This window comes from Hyperoodon ampullatus (assembly GCF_949752795.1).
Source record: "Hyperoodon ampullatus genome assembly, chromosome: 12".
Classification (NCBI taxonomy): domain Eukaryota; kingdom Metazoa; phylum Chordata; class Mammalia; order Artiodactyla; family Ziphiidae; genus Hyperoodon; species Hyperoodon ampullatus.
Genome location: NC_136925.1, coordinates 29449022 through 29472691, shown reverse-complemented (window position 1 = coordinate 29472691; position 23670 = coordinate 29449022). Strand labels below are relative to the sequence as shown.

Here is a 23670-nt window from a genome sequence, read left to right as displayed (position 1 = left end):
ATATATCATTAGTATTACTATTGTAGTGTTGAATTGTACTGGTACAACCACCCTATGTTGCATTGCTGAAGTCACTCTTTAGTTTCATAGAGGGAACTCTGTAGGACATTATTGCTTTTATTAGCTCTGGATCAAGATAGTGAAAGAATTCTCTGTATTTAAAATAACTTACCTTTGGCTTTTAATATTTGTCAGCAGTTCCTTTATGATTTTCTTTTGCCAAGACACATATGTTTTCTTTTCAATCTTAATTTTTAAAATTATGTAGAAGGTTTTAAGAGGAAAGAAAACCATGGTATTTGGGGAAAAAAAAACCTTTCATATGATAAAATAATAAAGATGTGTAATGCATATGTGTATATGTAAAATAGACTTTGCCTTTATTCATGAATCTTCAGAGAGTTTCAAACGTTTCTTGACTTCTTAATGTCTTTAAAAGAAAAACTTGAGGGCTTCCCTGGTGGTGCAGTGGCTGAGAGTCCACCTGCCGATGCAGGGGACACGGATTTGTGCCCCAGTCTGGGGAGATCCCACATGCCGCGGAGCGGCTAGGCCCGTGAGCCATGACCACTGAGCCTGCGCATCCAGAACCTGTGCTCCACAGCGGGAGAGGCCACAACCGTGAGAGGCCCGTGTACCGCAAAAAAAAAAAAAAAAAGAAAGAAAAGAAAAACTTAAGTTCTCCAGTTAATGATAGTCTTCATTAGAGGTGATACCTTTAGCATATTGCATTTGCAAAGTGTTTAATATCTCAGAGTGACTATTTGGTTTTTATCTCAATGAAGTGTTATGCAGTAGACAAGAAGTTAATATTATATCCATTTTACAGGTAAAGAAACTGAGGTACACAATGGTTAAATATCACCCTATTTTTATCACTTAGATAAATTTGATGTGAGACACTTTCTGAGGACTTCCTCTCATGAATAGGTCTCTGGTAGCATAACCATGTGTACCAGTCTGCCAGGTACAGTCCCAGTTTATGCCCATTTTCCCCTCATCCCATCTGGTTAGTTTTTTTCCCTTTTATTCTCAAAAGTGTCTCAATTTGGTTTATAAATCATATAATCATTTTAATCTATGAACATAAGGTGTATTGACTCAATTTTTCAGAGAGATTGTATAGGATTTTAATTTGTTTCTGAGATATACTTAGATCAGAATTTTGAAAATGATCTGAATTCTTTTTTTCTCCTTATGATGTATTAGCATAGCCAGCTACCATATAGAAAATGGTTATGCATTAAGCATGCTTTATTCCACTAAAGAGTAATCTGGTGTGAGAGGATGATATGAAGTAATAATAGTTAGTCAGATGTTCTGCAGCAGAGAAATACCGCTAGTCTTGTGATAATCATAGAGATGTTTCAGTTTTTAAATGTGAACTGCTTTTGCCCTGAAGGTTAATGTGAAATCTTTATATTTTAAATAGGTTTGAGATATGGTTAATTTTTTTTAAGTTTTTGTAAATTGGACTTTTGCTGTATGTGGATTTAAATCACAGAAGTTGCCAATTCCTTAATACAGGCCTATAAGGAAAATTTGGTATCTCACTTCTCATACTAGAGACTTTAGATTTTTATATATTTCTGTTTAATGCTTTTCTCCCAACCTAGATAAGAGTGTGTTAAACTCTTACAATCCCAGTCATCTATTTTATTTTTTTCTATTTATTTTTTTAATTGAAGTGTACAGTGTTTCAAGGGTACAGCAAAGTGATTCAGTTATATATATTCTTTTTCACATTCTTTTCCATTATAGGTTATTACAAGATATTGAATATAGTTCCCTGTGCTATACAGTAGGTCCTTGTTTATCTATTTTATGTATAGTAGTGTGTGTCTCTTAATCCCACAGTCCCAATTTATATCTCCCCCTCTTTCCCCTTTGGTAACCATAAGTTCGTTTTCTATGTCTGTAAGTCTATTTCTGTTTTGTAAATAAGTTAATTGTATTTTTTTTAAGATTCCACATATAAGTGATATCATATAATATTTGTCTTTCTCTAACTTATAGGTCCATCCATATTGCTGGAAATGGCATTATTTTATTCTTTTTTTATGGCTGAGTAAAATTCCATTGTGTGTGTGTGTGTGTGTGTGTATGTGTGTATATATATGTATACATATATATACACACATACACACACAGCACATCTTTATCCACTCATCTGTTGATGGACATTTAGATTGCTTCCATGTCTTGGCTATTGTAGGTACTGCTGCACTGAACATTGGGGTGCATGTATCTGGAGTGGGATTGCTGGATCATATGGTAGTTCTATTTTTAGATTTTTAAGGATCCTCCATACTGTTCTCCATAGTGGCTGCACCAATTTACATTCCCACCAAGAGTGTAGGAGGGTTCCCTTTTCTCCATACCCTCTCCAGTGTTTATTATTTGTAGACTTTTTGATAATGGCAATTCTGACTGGCGTGAGGTGATACCTCATTATAGTTTTGGATTGTATTTCTCTAATAATTAATGATGTTGAACATCTTTTCATGTGTCTGATGGCCATCTGTATGTCTTCTTTGAAGAAATGCCTACATAGGTCGTCTGCCCAATTTTTGATTGGGTTTTTTGGTTTTTTGATATTGAGTTGTTGGTATATTTTGGAAATTAATCCCTTTTTTATAGCATCATTTGCAAATATTTTCTCCCATTCTGTAGGTTGTCTTCATTTTGTTTATGGTTTCCTTTGCTGTACAAAAGCTTTTAAGCTTAATTAGGTCCCATTTGTTTATTTTTGCTTTTGTTTCCATTACTCTAGCAAGCGGATCCAAAAAAATATTGCTGTGATTTGTGTCGAAGAGTGTTCCTCCTATGTTTTCCTCTAGGAGTTTTGTAGTATCTGGTCTTACATTTAGGTCTTTAATCCATTTTGAGTTTATTTTTGTATATAATGTTAGAGAATGTTCTAGTTTCATTCTTTTACATGTAGCTGCCCAGTTTTCCCAGCGCCACTTGTTGAAGAGACTGTCTTTTCTTCATTGTATATTCTGGCTTCCTTTGTCATAGATTAATTGACCATAAGTGTGTGGGTTTATTTCTGGGCCGTCTATCCTGTTCCACTGAACTATGTGTCTGTTTCTGTGCCAGTACCATACTGTTCTGATTACTGTAGCTATGTAATATAGTCTGAAGTCACGGAGCATGATTCCTCTGGCTCCATTCTTCTATCTCAAGATTGTTTTGGCTATTCAGGGTCTTTTTTGTTTCCATACAAATTAAAAAAACTTTTTGTTCCAGTTCTGTGAAAAATGCTATTGGTAATTTGATAGGGATTGCACTGAATCTGTATATTGCTTTGGGTAGTATGGTCGTTTTAACTATTGATTTCTTCCAAGCCAAAAACACCATATATCTTTCCATCTGTTTCTGTCATCTTCAGTTTCTTCTATCAACATCTTATAGTTTTTGGAGTACAGGTCTTTTGCCTCCTTAGGTAGGTTTATTCCTAATTATTTTATTTCTTTTGATACAGTGGTAAGTGGGGTTGTTTCCTTAATTTCTCTTTATGATTTTTCATTGTTAGTGTGTAGAAATGCAACAGATCTCTGTATATTAATATCCTGCAACTTTACCAAATTCATTGATGAGCTTAAGTAGTTTTGTGGTAACGTCTTTGGGATTTTTTATGTATAGTATCATGTCATCTGCAAACAGTGCCAGTTTTACTTCTTCTTTTCCAATTTGGATTCCCTTTATTTCTTTTTCTTTTCTGATTGCTGTGGCTAGGACTTCCAAAACTATGTTGAATAAAAGTAGTGAGAGTGGCCATCCTTGTCTTGTTCCTGATGAGAGTGTGTTAGCCTCTTACAATCCCAGACATCTATTTTAAAAGCAAATATAGTTTAAAGAGAAAAATTACTTTGGGACATTGCAGGGATCATGTTAACAGTGCTTTCCCTACCCAGGACATAGTGCAGTCAGTCAGGCCAGCTGATGCATTTCTTTGAAATATCTGAAATGGTGACTAGATAAAAGGTGTGAAATACAACCTTAAAATGAGAGTTGCTCCAGGTTACTTAGTCAGCTGAAAGTGGAGAGTGGGGTATCTATTTTATATTTCCGGTGGAAATACCACCAGTGCTGAAGCTTAAGTGAGTGTCTTTGTTTTAATAGTGGGATAAGAAATATAAAACATAACCCCAAATTGATGACTGTTACCTCCTTTCTATACTACAACTTAGTATACAGAAAAAAAAAAATACCGTAGCTGCTCAAAGTTAAGTTTCCCTGTGGAAGAAAAATATGTTACCCTTTTATACATATTTTCCCACTTAGACTTGATTTGGGCATGATATAGTTGCCATTCTTTCCTCTGAATTATGGTTTATTTTTGTTTTAGATTATAGCCACAGTACTATTAAATAGAGTTGAAATTCTCTGGCTGAGAATCATATTACTTCTCTATGATTTGTGTGATTCAAATTACTACTAGAATAACCAAAATATACTCATTAGCCCTATCAAATTATAAAGCTAAATACATCAACCCTGTCATGCTCGTGATTATTTGGAACTAGTGGTGATGTTATCTTAATAAAGAATCATATAAAAGTGGATTGCTGGAAGCTGAGGGAAAATTTGTTAGAAAAGAAACTCGTTTATTGATAGCATGGTATAATGGAAGGAACACTGGCTTTGGAGCCAAACCTACTTGGATTTGAATTCATGCTCTGACTTCTATGTACGTGACATTTTTGAGACTTAATTGTGTTATCTATGAGTTGGGTACGATTTATTTTAGGAAGTAATAATGTAAAGACCCCAACACAATGTACACATAATATTGCTAGAACAAAATGGTCTCCTTTTGGAGAGAGTTTTAGAGCACAATCCTCAAGGCTACTTCATTTCTGATGCTAATTACAAGCTCGGGGATTCCCAGAGCCATGTAGTTTATGTGGACTCACAGAACTCCCTGAAATCTTTTATACTCACAGTTATGGTTTATTATGGGGAAAGGATATAGATTAAAATTAGCAAAGGGAAGAGTACATAGTGCGGAGTCCAGGAAAAGTAGCATATGTGGAGCTTCTGTTGTCCTCTTCCTGTAGAGTTGAGACACCTTTGTCACCTGGCGTCAGTGTGTGACAGTATGCAGGGAGTATTTCCAACCGGGGAAACTTGCCTGAACCGCAGTGGTCAGAGTTTTTATTGGAGCTCCATTACATAGGCATAATGGATTGCATTGACATGATGGTTGAGCTCAGTCTTCAGGTCAAATAATACAGGACCCAAAGCCCCCAGCCTAAGTTACATTGTTGGTTTTCAGGTACAATTAACCCTACCCTAAGACTGTGTGGGTGTGGCCACCCTCCACCCTCAATTACATTGTTAGACTATAGTATGACCCTAGGCCCAGGGACAAACAAAGATACTCCTATCAGGCAAAACATTCCAAGGGCCCCAGAGATTACCTCCCAGAAGCCAAGGATAAAGGCCAGACCTCTTTGGGCAAGGCCAAATTCTTTACTACATATTTTTTCCTTATAAATATTTTGCATTCACTTTATTTACATAAATTTATTTCAAAAAACCAATAATTCCTTTCTAAAAATAACTGTATCATTGTACTAGTTATCTATTGATGTGTAACAAAATTTGGCAGCTTAAAACAAACATTTTCTCCCACAGTTCCTGAGGGTCTGGCATCCAGTAGGAGCCTAGGGGCTCCTGGCTCAGGATCTCTTGAGGTTATAGTCAGGCTGTCACCTGGGGCCTCAGTCTCTGAAGACCTGACTGGGGCTGGAGGAATCACTTCTAGTCTCACTCACATTGGCAGGAGGCTTCAGTCACTCATCATGTGGGCTTCCTCGATCCTGTTCATAGCATAGTTTTCCCCAGGAGTCAACGAGAGAGATTGTCATTAAGATGGAAACTTCAGTGACTTCTAATCTTGGAAGTGACATACTATCAGTCCTACTAGTATTGGTATTCTGTTGGTAACAGACCAAGTCTGGTACACTGTGGGAGGGGATTAAATAAGGATAAGAATACTAGGAGAGAGGGGACATTGGGCACTGTCTTAGAGGTTGGCTATCACAGTCAGTAGGCACTTTTATTAAGGAAATATTTATTTAGTGATTTTATGTAGTTAGCATCTTACATGAACATTATCCAGCCATTTAAAATCAAGAATATTAAACATGCTTTAACTTTGTATTGGTCACTGGAGTTCAATGAACAGCATAGTTGTTATAACACGGATAGAAGGGTAGATGAGCCTCTTTGCCTTTATTCTTTAAGGCCTGTGGCTTAGTTTTCTGAAGTCTTATGGTAACTTCTGCACCTTTTATTCTTACCTTGTCAGAAACTAGTTGTTACTTGCTGCTTCTTGGAGGTACTTTCTTTGCTTCTTGTTTTGACCGATATCCACATATCCAAACCTTTAAGAACTGAGTATCAAATGAACTAGGTATCCTGTGAAAAGCTCCTCCAGGCTTTCCCTTTGGAAAAGTAGAATTGTTCTCAGTGCCTAGCCTTTGTGAAACATGCTGGCTTTGTGAAAGTCTTTTTTGGCTTTCTTCTTTATTATAGAGAGTCTTCCGGATAGTTGAGGTTACCAGATAAGTGACCATTGGTTAAATGAGGTAGCAGTGTGTAAAAGCTTTTTTTTTTCAATTTTCTATATAAAATTTTTAGTTACTTGTTTACTAGAGTAGACCATCTTGAAGCTGTTATGCATAAAGCAAAGGTAAAAATCTCTGCTGAGTAAAGTACAGAATAAAGAAGAACAGTCGCTGGTGTAAAAAAATCCAAAATATACTTAAAGTTTTTTTTTCTCCTGTTAGATTATATCTGACAGCAAAAATTTATTATTTGTTAAAACATTTATAATTTTATAGAAGTACCACTGTTTGATAAAACCACTCCTGATAAGGTTTATATGGGATTGGAATAGTTGTAAATATTTTTCTTCCAAGTCTGTCAACTAACTCTTTGCCAAAGTAATTTTAGACAGTCAAGAAATTATAATGATGTCTGATGACAGTAGAAAATGTACTTCACACTTAACTTGCTACTTTATAATTTTAATAATAATTAAGAGCAGTAATTTTAATGCAATATTTTCTCCCTTTCTAGAGACAAATGGAATCAAACTGGAACTTTGTAGAAGAACTGCTGAAAAAGTCCATCAATGTTCAGGTACACATTTAAAGTGAGACAGTCTGTGGGCTTTGCTAAATTTTTATGTTACAGATTTTATTTATAAGAACCAAGCAAACTTTTTAAATGATTTAAATAACAAATTTAGTTTACTTATAAAAAATCTGAGATAGAATCATCATTCTTTGTTAATGCAGGTTCCTTGTACAATAGTTTTTATTTTGAAGATTTTTATTTTAACACTGAGTCGCCAGTTAAAGGACAAAGATAATTATCCTAGTTGGTGACTTTGACAAAATGTATGCAAAATAAGTAGCAGATGCTTCAGAACTATTAGCCATTCCTTGACTGTATGATATCAAGTCTAGGAGACACGATGAGGGAGATAGTCAGTAGCATTGGAAATTCAGCTATATCCTCATCACAGCAGGAAGGTGACTTGCCTTGCTGAGCAATTTGTCTTACAGGCTTGACTCATACTCTAACTGATAAGGTCCTAGTTTCTGAGCCCTCATTTCATACCTTATCATTTTTCTTTCTGCAGAACGGTTAATGTAGTGTTTCATGGCCCAGAGGTCAGATTTGACCTCCTTTTAAAATAGTTTTAAATGTGCTCTTCATCACATCTTTAAACATATTGTATTATAGTTCTGTAAAGTTTTGTAGCATGTTATTTATGTAAGATTTTAAGGGGAAATTTTAGTAAAGAATATTTTTTTAATTTGGGAAATAGACTCCTTTTCTGTTAAGAAATGAAGATTGTTAAAAACTTGAAGAGGAATAAAAAAGAACTATGGTAGTACAAGATTGCTACACACATACACACATTTATTTTGTAGCCATATCTTTGAAAATAATTTTAATATCTTAAATGTTTTTCCCTGTTATCTATATTAACTCTTAATTTTTTTAGGTGAAAATATAAGTATATTTAGTTATAGTATGAATCTCTAATTATGAACTAAGAATTCTAGGTTAGAATGCCAAAGAGCTCTGAATACATAAGTTGCATCAGGAACAAAAGAGCTATTATCCCAACCACTAAAATTTTTTTATTTTCTTTTTTCTGTATCATTTTAATTGGCTTTCTCCTATGTTCTTTTTGAGAACATACTGATTTAGTAACTCAAAAAGTTTCAGACATGTATTTTTTACTTCCAGAATGTACAGAATCACTAAAAAGTGGTCACCATTATTTACATGAGCTATTAATCCAATCTTTTAATGGTATCAGCTAAAGCTGTTTTGAAGATAAATCACTAATTCTTGTAAATAGGTAGGATGACCATCTGGATTTACCTGGCTTGGAGTATCCCAAAATGTGGGACTTTCAGTGCTAAAACCAGGAAAGGCCTGAGAAAACTGGGCGAGTCAGTCACCAGAGAAGCAAGGATAGTACAGCTAATCTAAGAAACTTTCTCTGTGCATTTAACCTAGCATAAAGTCAAAGTAATATCTTTCCTGTGAGAGAAGAGGTCATTATAATATGTAGAAAAAGGCAGTCCATTCTCTCTAGTAACCTCAATTTTGTCATGCCTTGATTGTATCAAATTAGATTTTATAAGTAGTATAGGACTACTTGCTGGAGTTCCTGAAACCAATTTTGTGGGTGCAGTAGGTGGTCATAAAGAATAAATAATATGCTTGGATAGAGCTATCAGTTTGATTATATCTGTATTCCCCCATTGAGGTAAATTAAAATCTGACCATGCTCATTTGCTGTGACTTGATCTCCAACAATGAAAGAAAGAGTCCATTTACAATATTTAAAAATATATATATGTTTCACATATAGAGCGGTCTTCAAATAAAATTGGTGGGCACTCCACTGTAGTTTTAATTAAGCAAATAATGCTCTAAATCTTTTTCTAGCCAGAGAGGATTTCCAGAAACAGACATTGAGCTTTGTTAGAAGAGAGAACATATATTGTTTAATTTTACTTAAACTGAATAGTTAAGTATTTACTTTAAAAAACATTTTTTAGAGATAATCCTCTTTAATATTTGTGAATGCTAACAGTAAACATTTGTTCTACCTTTATAATAGCATTATTTTTTTTATGAAAAGGGAGATTTTTAGTTTTATGCTACCTACTTTTTAAAGCCTCATTATTTGATGAGATCACAGAACAGTTTTCTAACAAAGGTCATAGAAGGGTATAAGAAGAAATCCTAAGCAAGCCTAATATTTTTAAAAATATTTTTTTCATTTGTCAAAAAATTTAGAGAGTCCAAGGCTAAAAACAACTCAGAATGTGATTAGATCTGAATAATGTGGGACAATAATCTTCTAATTACTAATCCAAAATGTTTTTGTTTCTTGGACAGAAGGATCTTGCCTGAGATATTGAAGTCTAACTCTTTATCCAGTCCTAAAAATATCCCATCAGTTAGACTGACAGTTAACTGTTTAGCTTGCAAATAAATTTTATTCTCCTGGTGGTTTCTGATAGGCAAGTCAGTTATACATAAAAAGAAAAAATGATTCCCCAATTGTTATATTGCCATTTGTATAGAATAAGCTAAAAGAGTAAATGTTTTCATTTTTAGTTCTATAAAAGAATTTGATATATGGAATATACCCGAATTTAATATGCCTGCATTTGATCTTTTGAAATAAAGATAGGAAGACATTCTTTTAAAAAGGACTAAGAGATCAGGAGCAGGCACTATGGAATATTCTAGGGTAGCTTTCTACATGAAATAGTTCATACACACCCACTCAGCTGAGAAGAGACACCCAGAGAGCCCACAGGGTCTTGTGATAAATGTAGAAGTTGAGTAGCACAGGTAGGTTTGAGCCTGTGTGGAAAAGAACCCCACAGGCTTTCTGGTTTATTAAAAATCTTTAATCAGAGGGCATGGATTTAGATGTTGTTAATGAAAACGCTTGGTTTAGGTAGAGTTTGGTCTTAACACTCATAAAATTGAAATATATCAGTTTAAGGTACGATCCTGTGAATGTGTTTCATTTATTATTTGATTGTCAAGACTCAATGTTTGGGCTAAAAAAATTCATTCAAAATGAATATACTGTACATAGCACTTAATGTACATTCTTCCACTTCATGCTTATGACAGTTGTGTGAAGTTCCATTTTATACATTAGGAAACTGGGGCATAGAGGGAGCTTGTCCAGGTCCACACAGCTAGCTAGGAAGTGGCAGAGCTGGGATTTGAGTCTTCATTTGTGTTTTACTCACTCTGTGCTCCCTCAAAGCATTTGACTTTGTAGGATTCTTAATAAAACTGTATTTTTTTTCATTATTTCTATTTTAAAAATTCTTTGATGCTATGTGTTTGATTAGTAATCCACATTGGTTTCTAGATCTGTTTTGGTGATACTTACGGAAAACAGCTATCTCAATTTTCCACACTTTAAAATTTGTTTTCTGTGGTGTTTTTCCCTCTCCAATAAATGTATGATGAGAAAATATAAGGTAGGAAGAAATTAATATACTCAGGTGTTCTCAGACATTCCTCCTCACTATATTTCAGCTTTGTTTTTCCATTATGAATTTGAGCTAAGATGTCTATTGCCTCCTCTACTCCTGACTATTGTATATTCTTATCTCTTTGGCTCTTTGGACTTGAAGATGGGCAAATCGTTTCTTTCCTTAATTCAGCTGATGTGCACCCACACAATTTTTAAAGGGAATTTTTAAGAAAAACTAAGGGAACACAGTTCAAAAGAAAATAATGGTTGAATATACAGAACACGAAAATGTATTTTATAACAAATACTAACTGTAATTAAAAAAAGAAACTTGCTTTTTAAGTCACACTCAACTGACTGATTAGTTATCCTGCCAGAACTGTGGAGAAAATGGTATTTTCTAAGCCATTTCTTTTCATTTTAATCTGTAACCACTAGCAGGAAAATAAAGGGAAATTTATCTCCTTTTCTTAAAAAAAAAAAAAGAAAAGGAAAAATCCCCCAAGTTGCCATTTTTAATTTCTTTTTGATTGGGTACAGTGGAAAGAGCATGGGCTCTGGTCTCACAAACTTTGATTCAAATCTTGGTCTGGTCACTAAGAGCAATCTTGATCAAATCTGGTGTCCATTAAATGTTCATTTCTTTTCTGTCCTGTTTTTGGAAGGTAGCATAGCATAGTATGTATAACAGGCTTTGGAGTCATAAATCCTAGCTTCTTCCCAAGTGGACTTGGGTAAACTGTAACTTCTGACTCTCATCCTTTTTTTCTGAAAAATGAATGTAATAAAGCTGGGATGGTATAAGACATACATGAATGAACATATGTAAAACATCACATAATACCTGACACATAGTCGGTATTTAATCTTTTGTTTTTCCCAAACTTTATATATTTTTATGGTTTATGCACCTTTTTGTGGATTTCACATGTAAAATGAGTTTCAGATACTGAATAAAACAGTACATACTCTTCAAAATGAACCCACTTTTTTCATATAACCCACTTTTTAACCTTGAAACATAATAAAATTTTTTTAAGTATGCTTTAATTCATATCAGTAGTGTATCATGGGAATAAGCCTAGATCTCATTTAATATTTTCATAATAAAAATCAAAGAATGTTAATGATGGATAGAACATTGTCTTCTTTGGTTAAATTTAACTATCTATTAGAGAAGCCAAATATCTTTTGCTGAACCATACAGGTACTTGATGAAGAGAGACACCAGAATCCAGATCTCAGTTTTGTTCATAAAACATTTATGGAGTCTCTGGTGAAGCAGGCACTGTGCTAGGCCCAGGGGACATTATCCCAGCCCTCAGGGAGCTCATAGACACTTGAAGGCAGATAGACATAAAATTTAGCAAGGTAAGTGTTAAGATACAGGTGTGCATAGTGTGCTATGGAGCATAAAGAAAGGTCACTGTTTAGTATGGAAGTTAGAAAATATCCTAAAGGACTTGAAGCTTTGGTGTATTCTTTTTTTTTTTTTTTTTTTTTTTTTTGCGGTATGCGGGCCTCCCACTGTTGTGGCCTCTCCTGTTGCGGAGCACAGGCTCCGGACGTGCAGGCTCAGCGGCCATGGCTCACGGGCCCAGCCGCTCCGCGGCATGTGGGCTCTTCCCAGACCGGGGCACGAACCCGTGTCCCCTGCATCGGCAGGCGGACTCTCAACCACTGCGCCACCAGGGAAGCCCTGGTGTATTCTAATGGATTAATAACTGAAAGAGTTAAAAGCCTTCTCAAAAAAATCTGGTCATGTTTGGTTCACTCTCATTCACTGAGATATTTAGCAGCAAGATCACTCTTCTCTTCTATACCTGTATACTACTTTTATTAGTGACCCCAACATCATTATGTATAATCCACCTGTCCTCTAAGTTTCTTCATATCCTTACTTCTAATCAGATTTTCTTTTATTTACCTTACCCACTGCCTCCCATAGTTATGCTCTACATTTTTTCACTTTTCATTTTCATTCTGTCCATCATCATTGACCTTTTCATTTTTCTGTGTTCATCCATGTCCAAACTTTCCTCCTTGAACAGTGTAGATTATACAACCCCTTATTATAATCACTCCATCACAAACACCTTTAATTGCATAGCCCTTACCTATTTTAAACTTGGCAAAACCTAATACGCCTCTCTTACCCCTCTGCCACCCCCCTGCCCCAGCTGAATGTTGGTGGAAAAAACTCATACACTCATTCTTGCTGACTGGTCTAACTTTAAATTCTTGATCATAAATCTTTTCAAGTGGCACTCGGCTCTAGTATGTTTACTTTTCTATTCTCCAAAACAACTTATTTCAGAATTTCTTTTTTAACACACAGTTCAACACATGCTGTGCCCCAGTCACCTTAGCTAAGCATCTTGCCTCATAAATCACTGAGAAAATAGGACCAGTCAGTTGAGAACTCCTTTATGTTTAAACCTTCTAATCTCCCAATGTGTCTGCTTTGTACACAACCTCTCAATCTGCTTTTCTGTTATACTGGAAGTGTCACTGTTTCTCTCAAAGGCTAATTACTTTCCCTGTGTACTGGATCCTTTCTCTTCTCACCTGTTCAAGGACTTTTTATATCTTCACTTAAGTATCACTACTTCCTCACCTCCTATTATCTCCTCGGCCTGCCATAGTTAAGCATCTGTCTCTGCCATACTTGAAACTACTGTTGTCAAAGCCATCAATAACTTCCACATTGTCAAATCTAAGAGTTCTTTGTTCTCATTTTAACCTCTCAGTAGCATTCAACCCTGTTGACCTCCTTCCCTTTCTGAAATATTTCTCTTTGTTTCCATGATGCCTGGTTTCCTTCCTACTTCATTGGCCATTGGGTTTTGCTTATAGACTCCTCCTTTTGCTTGCTACCTAAATTTTGGAACAGCAAAGGGCTCTCAGTTCTGGATCCTTTTCTCTTTTCCATCGTCTTTCCTAGGTTGATCTTATCTAGTCTCTTAGCTCTAAAAGCCATCAATATGAAAGTAATATCCAAATTTATATCAATAGCTCTGACTTTTCCCTTGAGCTATAGACCCATATGTCAGTTGTCTACTTAATATTTCCACTTGGTTGCCCTATGCACTGTCTCATGTGTTCCTCCCCTAGTCTTTGCCATCTTAGGAAGTGGTTCCATCAACCCATTTTCTTAAGCCAAATGAGAGTTCTCCTTAATTGCTGTCTTTCCTTCATACCTTAATATAGCTCATCAACAAATCCCATTGTCTCTGTTTCCAAACATATCTCTAAAGTTGTCCACTTATCTTAGTCTTACAGTTTCACAGAGTCACCTTCTAACATTTTGACAGGAGGAGAAGGAAGTAGAAAAAAGTAGGCATTTTAATCTCGTCTTCTGTGATGGAATAACCATACATGTTTGTTGAAAAGTGACACAACACTGAATCCCAGTCATTCAACAGTTATTTATTTAAAGCATACTATATCTCAAGCACCTTCAAATTTCCCAGCATTTCTACTTTGTACTTGACCTCTGTCTGATTTTCTATTACAATGGAAGTGTCACTGTTTACCTTCTAACTGCTCTTATCTACTGTATTCATTCTCCATGCATGATCCAATGTACTATTTTTTAAACAATCATGTCACCCCTGTGCTTACAACCTTGTAGAGACTTCCCAACATAATTAAAATAAAAACCATAATTCTAACTATAAACTATAAAGCCTCAAATAAGGTATGATTCCTGACTATCTCTGACTTAATCCTATAATATCAAGCTTACTGCTAATTCAGGAACTTTCCATGTGTTTTCTCTGTGATGAATGCTTTACTTTCAGTTCTTTATGTTGTTGGCTGTTTTTCATTCAGTCATTTAGCCAAATGCCAGCCCTCAAAAAGGTCTTTCCATTCTTAATTCCTGATAAAATAATGGCCCACATCCTCTACCAGTTACCCTACCACATTACTCTGCTTTTTCTGTTTTTCATGGTGGTTGTAATTGTTTACATTTATCTTGTTTGTTTCAGTGTCCTCTTTTTCCATTCTCCACCAAAGTGTAACTTCTATTAGTGCATGAACCATGTCTGACTTATTCATTGCTTTATGCCTAGTACCTTAGAATAGTGTCTGGCATATAGTAAGCTTTGAATAAATGATTGCTGAATGATTGGAATTCAGTCATGTGTCACTTTTTAACAAACATGCATGGTTGTTTCATCATAGAAGATTAAATTAAAGTGTCACTTCTTTTCTACTCTCTCCTGTTGCCACTTCCTAAAAGGTTAAAATATATGTACTCTGCCAATCCTCTGGTTTTTAGAAGAACAACGCTTATATTCCCATAAAGAATTTGACCTCATATTGATACTTAAGTATGAGCAAGTCCTCTGGATTTGTGTACATCTTAATTATTTGATCATTTATGCTACTTCTTTCTGGTTTGGGTTTCTTTTTCAGTCTCTGGGTTCTACACCATCAGTTATTAAATACCTATTGTAATTGTTAAATAACTGAGTAAAAAGTCAAATTGAGTTATGTAATTTCAGTTATCTGAATATACTAATGGTCTCTAAAGCAAAGTTTTAGAAGTATACCTTATGCTGATTTAGACCTTCTGGTCTGAAGATGAGAATGGGTATGACTTGGTGATATATATTTATATTCTTTTTAGGAGCAGGTTATTCAGTGCAATATCAACTGATACTGTGTGTTGCCAGAGCGCATTTAGCTCCTCACAATTTCAGTTTATTTTTTAGGATGGTATACTAGAAGAGCAGTTACGAATGTATCTTCACTGTTGTTTGACCCTTTGTGATTTCTGGGAGCCGAACATTGCAGTTGTCACCATTCTGTGGGAATATTACAGTAAGAACCTGGTGAGTAAATAGAGTATGAATTTGTTCCGGGAATTTGAAGAATTTGTACATGATATGTGAGGAGTATTTTCATGGCTTAATTATATATAATTATGGATTTTTCTTAAAACTAATTTTTCAAAGACGATTAGAGTAGCTCAAAAACACTTTTATTTTTCACATTATCTAAAGAGCATTGGCATAAGGGAATGGAGCATGTAAGGTCCCTTTTCTCTTTTTTATTTTTGTATTAAAATACTGAGTTTATTCCACATGTATATTTTTGTCTCCCCACCATTTCCATTTGTCTGACCACCACTACTATTATGTCCTATCATAACATTCCAAACATACTTAAAGCTAAACAAAGGATGGAGTTCCATCTTTAAAAACTAAACAGGCATTTTGGACAACACATTCTTGGCAATGGAACCTGGACAACATTTATCAGACACGGTAGGGGAAGTTCTCACTCTGCATTATAAAAAGGACAGCCAGATATCAACTGTTACAGAAATGAAATAAGATGGAAAATTTTAACAAACTGTTTAAACTATTTTCTTAAAGAGACTTCCTCCACTGCCAGAGATCTTGAATAACCTCCTGATCAGTCATCCGGAAACAATTCTTCACATAATTGATGAATTTGGCTTCCACTTTGGGAAGGGAACCACCTTTTTCTATACTTGCTTGCATTTTTGCTTTAATGTCTTCTACAGAGCTAGGTCCTTTCGGTGTTTTAGGAGTTTTTTCCTGTTTTTTGAAGGATTCTTGACTTTTTGATCTTGGTATTGATGGTTTTGAGTCTTTTCCATTCTGGTTTGATTTTTGTGCATTTTTGGCTGGAGTATCTCGTACAGATTTCTTTACTGGAGCTTTTTCTTCAGCTTCCTCATCATCATAGTCATCATCATCATCGTTGTCATCATCATCATCGTCATCATCATCATCATCACCTTCATCTTCATCAGCAGCAAGTTTTGCTTTTTTTCTGTGGCACTTTGCTACCACTTCCAGGGGCAGAATGCTTTCCAGATATACTTAGGAGTTTCACAACCTCCTCCACTTCATCTTCTGTTTCTGCATCTTCCTCCACAGCTACTAAGTGCTGTCCACTAATATGCACAGGCCCTGAACCACACTTCAACCATAAGACCACAGGTGGTGTTATTTCAAAGCCCCCAAGGGAAACCGTTGGCTGCACAGACATTTTCAAAGTTGCCAGTGTTACTTTAATTGGACTGCCTTCATAATTCATCACTTCTGCTTCAACAATGTGCAATTCATCCTTTGCGCCAGCCCCTAAACTGACCGTTCTTAAAGATAACTGGTGCTCATATTCATCATTATCCACCTTAAAGTGATAATCTTTGTCGGCCTTTAGTTCACAACCGAAAAGATAATTCTGGGGCCTCAAAGAGCTCATGTCCATGTCCATTGAATCTTCCATGGGTTGGTGGCATGCACTTTGGTGGGAGAGAAAGTGGACGGAGATAAAAGACTACCATTCCAAGGAACAGTTGTGCAGGACGGAATCAGACCAGGGCCCCTTTTCTCTTAAGAGTGAGATTAAGCAAAGTAGCCCAAATTGTGCCAGAAAGATATTTTTAAAAAATCTTCTTGGGCTTCCCTGGTGGTGCAGTGGTTGAGAATCTGCCTGCCGATGCAGGGGACATGGGTTCGTGCCCCGGTCTGGGAAGATCCCACATGCCGCGGAGCAGCTAGGTCCGTGAGCCATGGCCGCTGAGCCTGCGCGTCCGGAGCCTGTGCTCCGCAACGGGAGAGGCCACAACAGTGAGAGGCCCGCGTACCGCAAAAAAAAAAAAAAAAAATCTTCTTTTATAAGTGTTTTCTAACAACTATTGATTGCTTGCAACACATTGAACAGTTAATGCTGTCTTGAATAAGAACTAGTCTTGGCATTTGAGTAGCTTATAGGCTAGTGGGCAGAAGCACAAATATTGTAGAAAAATAGTTATAATACTGTGGAAGGCTAAAGGAAGGAGTATCTGACCCAGTTTATGGACTTGTAGAAGACTTTATGAAGTCATAATTTTTTAAGTTGACCTGGGAAATGAGTAGAATTTTCCAAGTACATAAGAAAATGAGCATCCAAGCAAAAGGAATAGTGTGGACAAATGTAAAGAGACATGAAAAACATGATTTATTCCTACTGTGTTAAGTAGTTCTGAATGATGGGTCTGAGGTGATTATGGAGAGATACGGGAGGTAAGGAAAGTAGAGAAGTTAGTCTGGGGCTGGATTATGAAGGGTTAAAGATAATTGTTGAGTTATGATTTATTCAGGAGACATTGGAAAGCAAGGACGTGACACATTAGGTATGTGTGTGAGAACGTTTTTTTCTGAAAGTAGTATAAAGGAATTGGGTACAGATGAGTTAGTAGTCCAGTGTAGTAGTAGAAGCAAATAATGCAGTGAATGAGAACTAAAATAGGGATAGTGGATTTTAAAAGGAGAGGACAAACTTGGAAGATAAAATTTTAAAGGTACATTTAAAAGATTGAGTTACTTGTGTGTGGAGAGAAGAGAAGATTTGGAACATTTCGTTCTCTGGGTAAATACAAAGTGAACCCCTCAGTCAAGGTGGAAAATAGATATGGAGGATTTACAAGTAAATTACAAGTTTGGGTTGTACATAATTAAGCATATTAAAAATGGGAAAAATACCTTTCTCTGAAGCACATTTGTCAGGCTGGTGGGAGAAATGACCAATTCTAATTCTCAGGCAGAATGTATACAAGTTGAGTCTAGAGTATCCTGTCATACCTGAAAGCAAGGAAGGTATCAGAGTAAGCTGGAGTCACGTCAGAAGGACACAGGAGCCAAATTTAAGGAGCTCCCAATTCCCAACACTGGGAAATTTGGGCATAGAGAAGTTTAAATCCTTGAGTTTATGGTACTTTTAGAAAAGTTGTTATTCTGGAAACTGTAAATAAATGAAAATATAAACTATATTTTAGAGTACCAAATTTCTGATGAGGTAGTTTAGAAGGAATGATAGAAAATCTCTGCTCCATACATCCGATGAAATAAGCCATCTGGATGATGATCATCCATGGCTGCTCAAACTGCAGGGATCACTAAAATGGATAGATCAGGCTGACAGCATGATCAGTCTCAACATCACAAAAAGAATGACGGTGAGAACGTACGTGCCTCTTTGCTAACTGAAATAGGAGGTACTCAGTACTACCAATGAAAGATTCTCACCAGAAAACTTGACCTGAATCTGAGCAGTCTACTAGGTACAGCTACCACTTTACAGAAAAGATAGAGGATGAAAGAATATGTTAATGAGTCTAGGAAGATACAAGCAGCTAAATCCAGAATCTAGGAAATACCACACAATAAATTACCTGATAAATGTGACAAAAACATTGGGAAATGTATAGAATAAAAGAGATTTAAGAGACATGTCAACCAAATGCAATGTATGGATCTTGTTGCTATCCTAATTTGAACAAACCAACGGTTAAAAAGACATTTTGGGGATAATCCAGAAATTTGAATACCCCTTGGTGTTCTGTGCTTGAATGGAATTTTTATTTTAGGGGAATATGTGGTAATGGCTGTGTAATTTTTATGACTAAGAAGAGTCAAACTTCTAGTGAGCTAATTGGGATTTACAGCTTTCCATTTTTATTTATTCAGAGACTTAATACTTGTTTTCTGTCTTTTGCTTTTAGAATAGTTCTTTCAGTATTTCTTGGCTTCCTTTGAAAGGCCTTACATATGTCATTAAGTCACCCTTGTCTATGCTAGAAATGGTGAAGACCTGCTGTTGTGATAAACAAGATCATGACCTGTATAAATCCAGCAGTAGTTACACTATTTTCCTTTGCATTTTGGCAAAAGTTGTTAAGAAAGCAATGAAGAACAATGGCCCTCATCCTTGGAAACAAGTCAAAGGAAGGTATGTGCCATATCTTTCTTTGTCATGAATGTTCACTTATATCTTCGGAGAAGTTTTACTGTTTGTATTTTTTAAGTTAACTTGTGCTTGTTTGTCTTTATGGTTTACATTTTAAATGTATTCGTTAATGTAGGACAGAAAATGATGGAGCATTCTGATCTTGTCAATTTGTTATAGTAAGGAACAAACCTAGTATCCATAACTTGGGGAGGATTTTAGTTTCTTATTTATCTCATCAGTCCTGAAGATTGAAATTCCATATATTAAATGCAGGGATATAAGAGAACTGTTATTTTTCTTGTCAAAATTAATTGTAATGTTTTATGTAATTCTTTGCATGTATTTTATTAAAAATTATAGAAATAAGAAACATCTCCACATCATACATTGGCAGATGGTAGATTCAGTCTATAAAACTTCATGTTCTTGGAGCCCACCAGTTCCACAATCCCTGCTTTCTTGCATGAAAACTAACCAGAATGTAATAGAACCAAATAACTCTGATGTTCTTATTTGAGGAGTTTGCCATTTTCATTTCTGGTGTAGTAAAATAAACTTTTGATCACATTTCTCTATTCTTTTTTGAAAGTTTTGCTTGTTAAATGGGTGTGATTCTTAATTGTCTAACCTTGTTCTACTTCTTTTGCCTATTAACCCCTTTTCTAGCCCTCTGTGCAGTAGACTGCCCTCTACCACTTGCTCAGCTTATGTGGTGGAAGCTCTCACAGCAGAATACTTTTTAATTTAGGTAGAGACTTCTCAAGAATCACTACATGAAATTCCTGTTTCATTCACACAATGAATAATTCTTGCAAGGCTATGGTGATACAGTTTGGATTTTTTATTTAGAATATATATATATATTTTTTTTAATGGTAGTGTCTTTGTTAAACCTCGAAGTAATTAGGTAGCTCAAACAGTAGTTTTTTTATTTTGTTCTGTTTGCCAGTTTGTTTTTGAATCTTAAATCATTTTATGGAAGACATAATACTCAGAACTTTATTGCTAAAAGAAATTGGAATTCAGTAACAAGTCTCTCTACCAAGCGCTATCATGGGCAAGATGGAGGATATAAAGATAATTAAGCAGATCTTTACTTTCAGGAGCTTATCAGCTTCATTGTTTATAAATAAACATTTAACCTCTCATAAGCATTAATCATTTCTATCTTGAATAAACCAATTATAGAAGTTACAAAGAAATTTAACAATCCATAAGTAAGATTCAAAATGGTTTTCAATTCTAATCCCTTAATTGATGAAAGAAAAGTACATCAACTTTTAAATTAAATAGTATTGACAGCAGCTTTTTAAATGGCTAGTCTTGGATATTTGAACACTAACAATTTTTCTTTGTAAGTAGGTAAAATAATTTTTCCAGAGCTTTAAATTGTCTTAACATATAAGTAAAGCAAGAGCCAAGTCTTTGTGAAGGGTAGAGGGAGAAAGGGTTTAAGGAAAATTGTTACATAAAATTGCCCTGTTAAGATTTCTATAAAGTGCAACAAGTTGTACTTGAAAGGATTATGTACTCTTTTTTATTTGTCAATAAGAATTTAAAAAGAAAGGTAATGAGGGGACTAAAATAAAAGGAAAAGCCATGTATTATGAAAAGAACATTTTTACTGTCCTTTGGGGAAAGCCACTGAATCCTTTGATTCACTTATAGATGCTTGCTGCATCCTTGAGAAATTTGAAGGTAAGGGGGGGCAGTGGTGTTCTGTGAGGTTGTTTTCTAAGCAGGAAAAGTGACACAATAGCACCATAATGTAGAAATAGATAACAATTTAAAGTAATGAGACTGTCATGAGTATTGAGTGAAATGTTATTTTGAAAGATGCATTTTTGTGAATGAAACAATTTTATTAATTCAGCTTTTTGTTTTACAGGATATATTCTAAATTCCATCAAAAAAGAATGGAAGAACTAACTGAAGTTGGTCTGCAAAACTTTTTCAGCCTTTTTCTACTGTTAGCATGTGTGGCAGAGGTGGAAGATGTAGCAAGTCATGTTTTAGGCCTCCTAAATTTCCTCAAGCCTGCCTTTATAACATCTCCTCTCATTTGGAAGGGTCAGATGGCCTTCCTCTTGATGTACACCCAGAAAAACCTGGACATCAGTGTTTTGGCTGAGATATTTTCAGGTTCTTTCCGGGAGAAAGCAAAGGAGTTCTTGGTATCTAAGAATGATGAAATGGGACAAAGACAGACTCTCTGGTCACTTCTTTCCATATATATTGATGGTGTTCAAGAAGTGTTTGAGACTAGCCATTGCTTGCATCCTTCCCATGAAAAACTGCTTAATGATGGCTTTAGTATGCTTCTACGAGCTTGTCAAGAATCTGAACTTAGGACAGTGTTGAGCTTTCTACAAGCTGTTCTGGCCAGAATCAGGTAAGCTTTCCAGTAATGTTCTGATTTATTGATTTGCTTTATATCATCACCTGTGTTGATTCTATCTTAAAGTTTTCCTTTTAACATACTCATGAAATTCAGTTGTAAAGAGAGGAGCTAAAGGAGTTTTACTGCAATGTAACATAAGTCAGTAGTTTTCAAACAGTGCTTCTTTGAAAGAAAGCTTATGTGCAAACACATAAAACTAAACTAAATCAAGCGTAGCTCAGGTGTAGTCCAAGAGCCATGCCTCTTGGCCCCTTCTTTCCTCTCTGCCTCTCCTAGAAGAGCATTATTATCCAGAGGGATATTTCAGACATTCTAAGCAAGACCATGAGCTCAAATCTGAGGTGGCTTTTATTGAAACATACACAGCTTTGTGTGCATAAGGAGATTTTGGCCACATTGTACCATTAAAAAAAAGTAAGTTTCTTTAAATATTTTGCTGCAGAGTTGCAGCCTCAAATGATGAAATATTTGATTGGCCAAAAAATTTGTTTGGGTTTTTCCAAAAGATCTTACAGGAAAACCCAAATGAACTTTTTGGCCAGTACAATACTTCCAGCTGAAATAGTTTATTCTAAGATTAAGATAGGATTGTTCGAGGCTTCCCTGGTGGCACAGTGGTTAAGAATCCGCCTGCCAATGCAGGGGACACGGGTTCGAGCCCTGGTCTGGGAAGATCCCACATGCCGTGGAGCAACTAAGCCTGCATGCCACAACTACTGAGCCCACACACCTAGAGCCTGTGCTCCGCAACAAGAGAGGCCACCGTAAAGAGAAGCCTGCGCACCACAACAAAGAGTAGCTCCCACTCACAACTAGAGAAAGCCCGCACACAGCAATGAAGCCCCAACACAGCCAAAAATAAATTTATTTAAAAAAAAAGATAGGATTGTTCTATTTATAACACCAATCATCTCTACAAAACTTACTGTTCTCAGATCCACTTAAATTATGCAAATATGCAGATACCCTCCGACCCAAACAATAATGGATAAGAACAGTGATTATGACATTTATTGCCTATAAGGCCCTTTCTACATAACAGTTTCACCTTTAAAGTACATGTTCTTGAGAAGTTAGATACTACCACTCAGTGCAGTTAGTCACGGGCACTAAAAAGTTGTGTAAAAGTTAGGTATAAAAATATGATTTTATTTAAAATCATATCTGAAGTTAATGAAGAGACTGCTTCCCTCTTCGTAGCTGCACATTACAAAAGTAGCATCTGTATTTCAAAGATAGTAAACTTGATGAAATTTCTGAATTTTGGACATTTATTCATTACGAGTTTCATTTATTACTAATTTTCTTAATTTGCTTTATGTTGGGCTGTGTGTTCATACAGATTAATCCACGGGTTTTCACTCTTTAGATTTTGTGTAGTTTTTATATTTATGTACTCTAGTTCTTGATCAGATAATCATCTCCTTATCCCCGAATGTAAGCTGTATCAAATATTTAGGTGGATGGATAGATAAATGGGTAAGTAAATGAATAGCCAACTTCATTAGAAGAAGCTTTTACTGATTCTGGACCTTTTCCACGAAGTACATTTGTTCTTTCTAAGTCTAGTAGAGTTTATTAGCAGATAATATACTTTTCCAAGTGCCAAATTCATTCTGTTTGTTCAATTTTTAAATAAGTGGTAAGTAGTACTTTCCTGTGCTTCTTGGGCAGAATTAGGAATTTCCATATTTCTGGTACCATTTTTAGTTTGTTTGTTTATATTTGTCTGAATATACAAAACAAGAAGGAAGAGGAGGGAGCTGGTCTAAACCATCCTGGTGATAGTGCTGCAGTCTGGGCAAAAGAGTAGAAAATGACGTGAGAGTTTGGGCATCTTGGGAAGATGCAGTCGTGGAACCAAGTGGCAGAATCCATATATCTTTCTACCTTTTCCATTAAAGATAGAAAAGTCTTTTTTATTTGTCTTAACAATTGTATTATTTCTTATATATGTTTT

At 35.6% G+C, this 23670-nt stretch overlaps 1 protein-coding gene and 1 pseudogene across 2 annotated transcripts in view; one reads left to right on the top strand and one right to left on the bottom strand.

The window, feature by feature from the left end:
- The window catches only part of MMS22L (MMS22 like, DNA repair protein), a gene marked incomplete at its 3' end in the record, with an annotated part of 141699 nt that overhangs the window by 35575 nt on the left and 82454 nt on the right, over window positions 1–23670 (top strand). The window contains exons 11-14 of the mRNA XM_079716921.1: window positions 7096–7158; window positions 15277–15396; window positions 19083–19309; window positions 21198–21701. Coding sequence (XP_079573047.1) covers window positions 7096–7158; window positions 15277–15396; window positions 19083–19309; window positions 21198–21701 — 914 coding nt within the window. The remainder of the gene's footprint in view (window positions 1–7095; window positions 7159–15276; window positions 15397–19082; window positions 19310–21197; window positions 21702–23670) is intronic.
- LOC307061180 (nucleophosmin-like) lies at window positions 15937–17505 on the bottom strand (annotated as a pseudogene). Its single transcript has one exon. The product of its transcript is annotated as a nucleophosmin-like (transcript).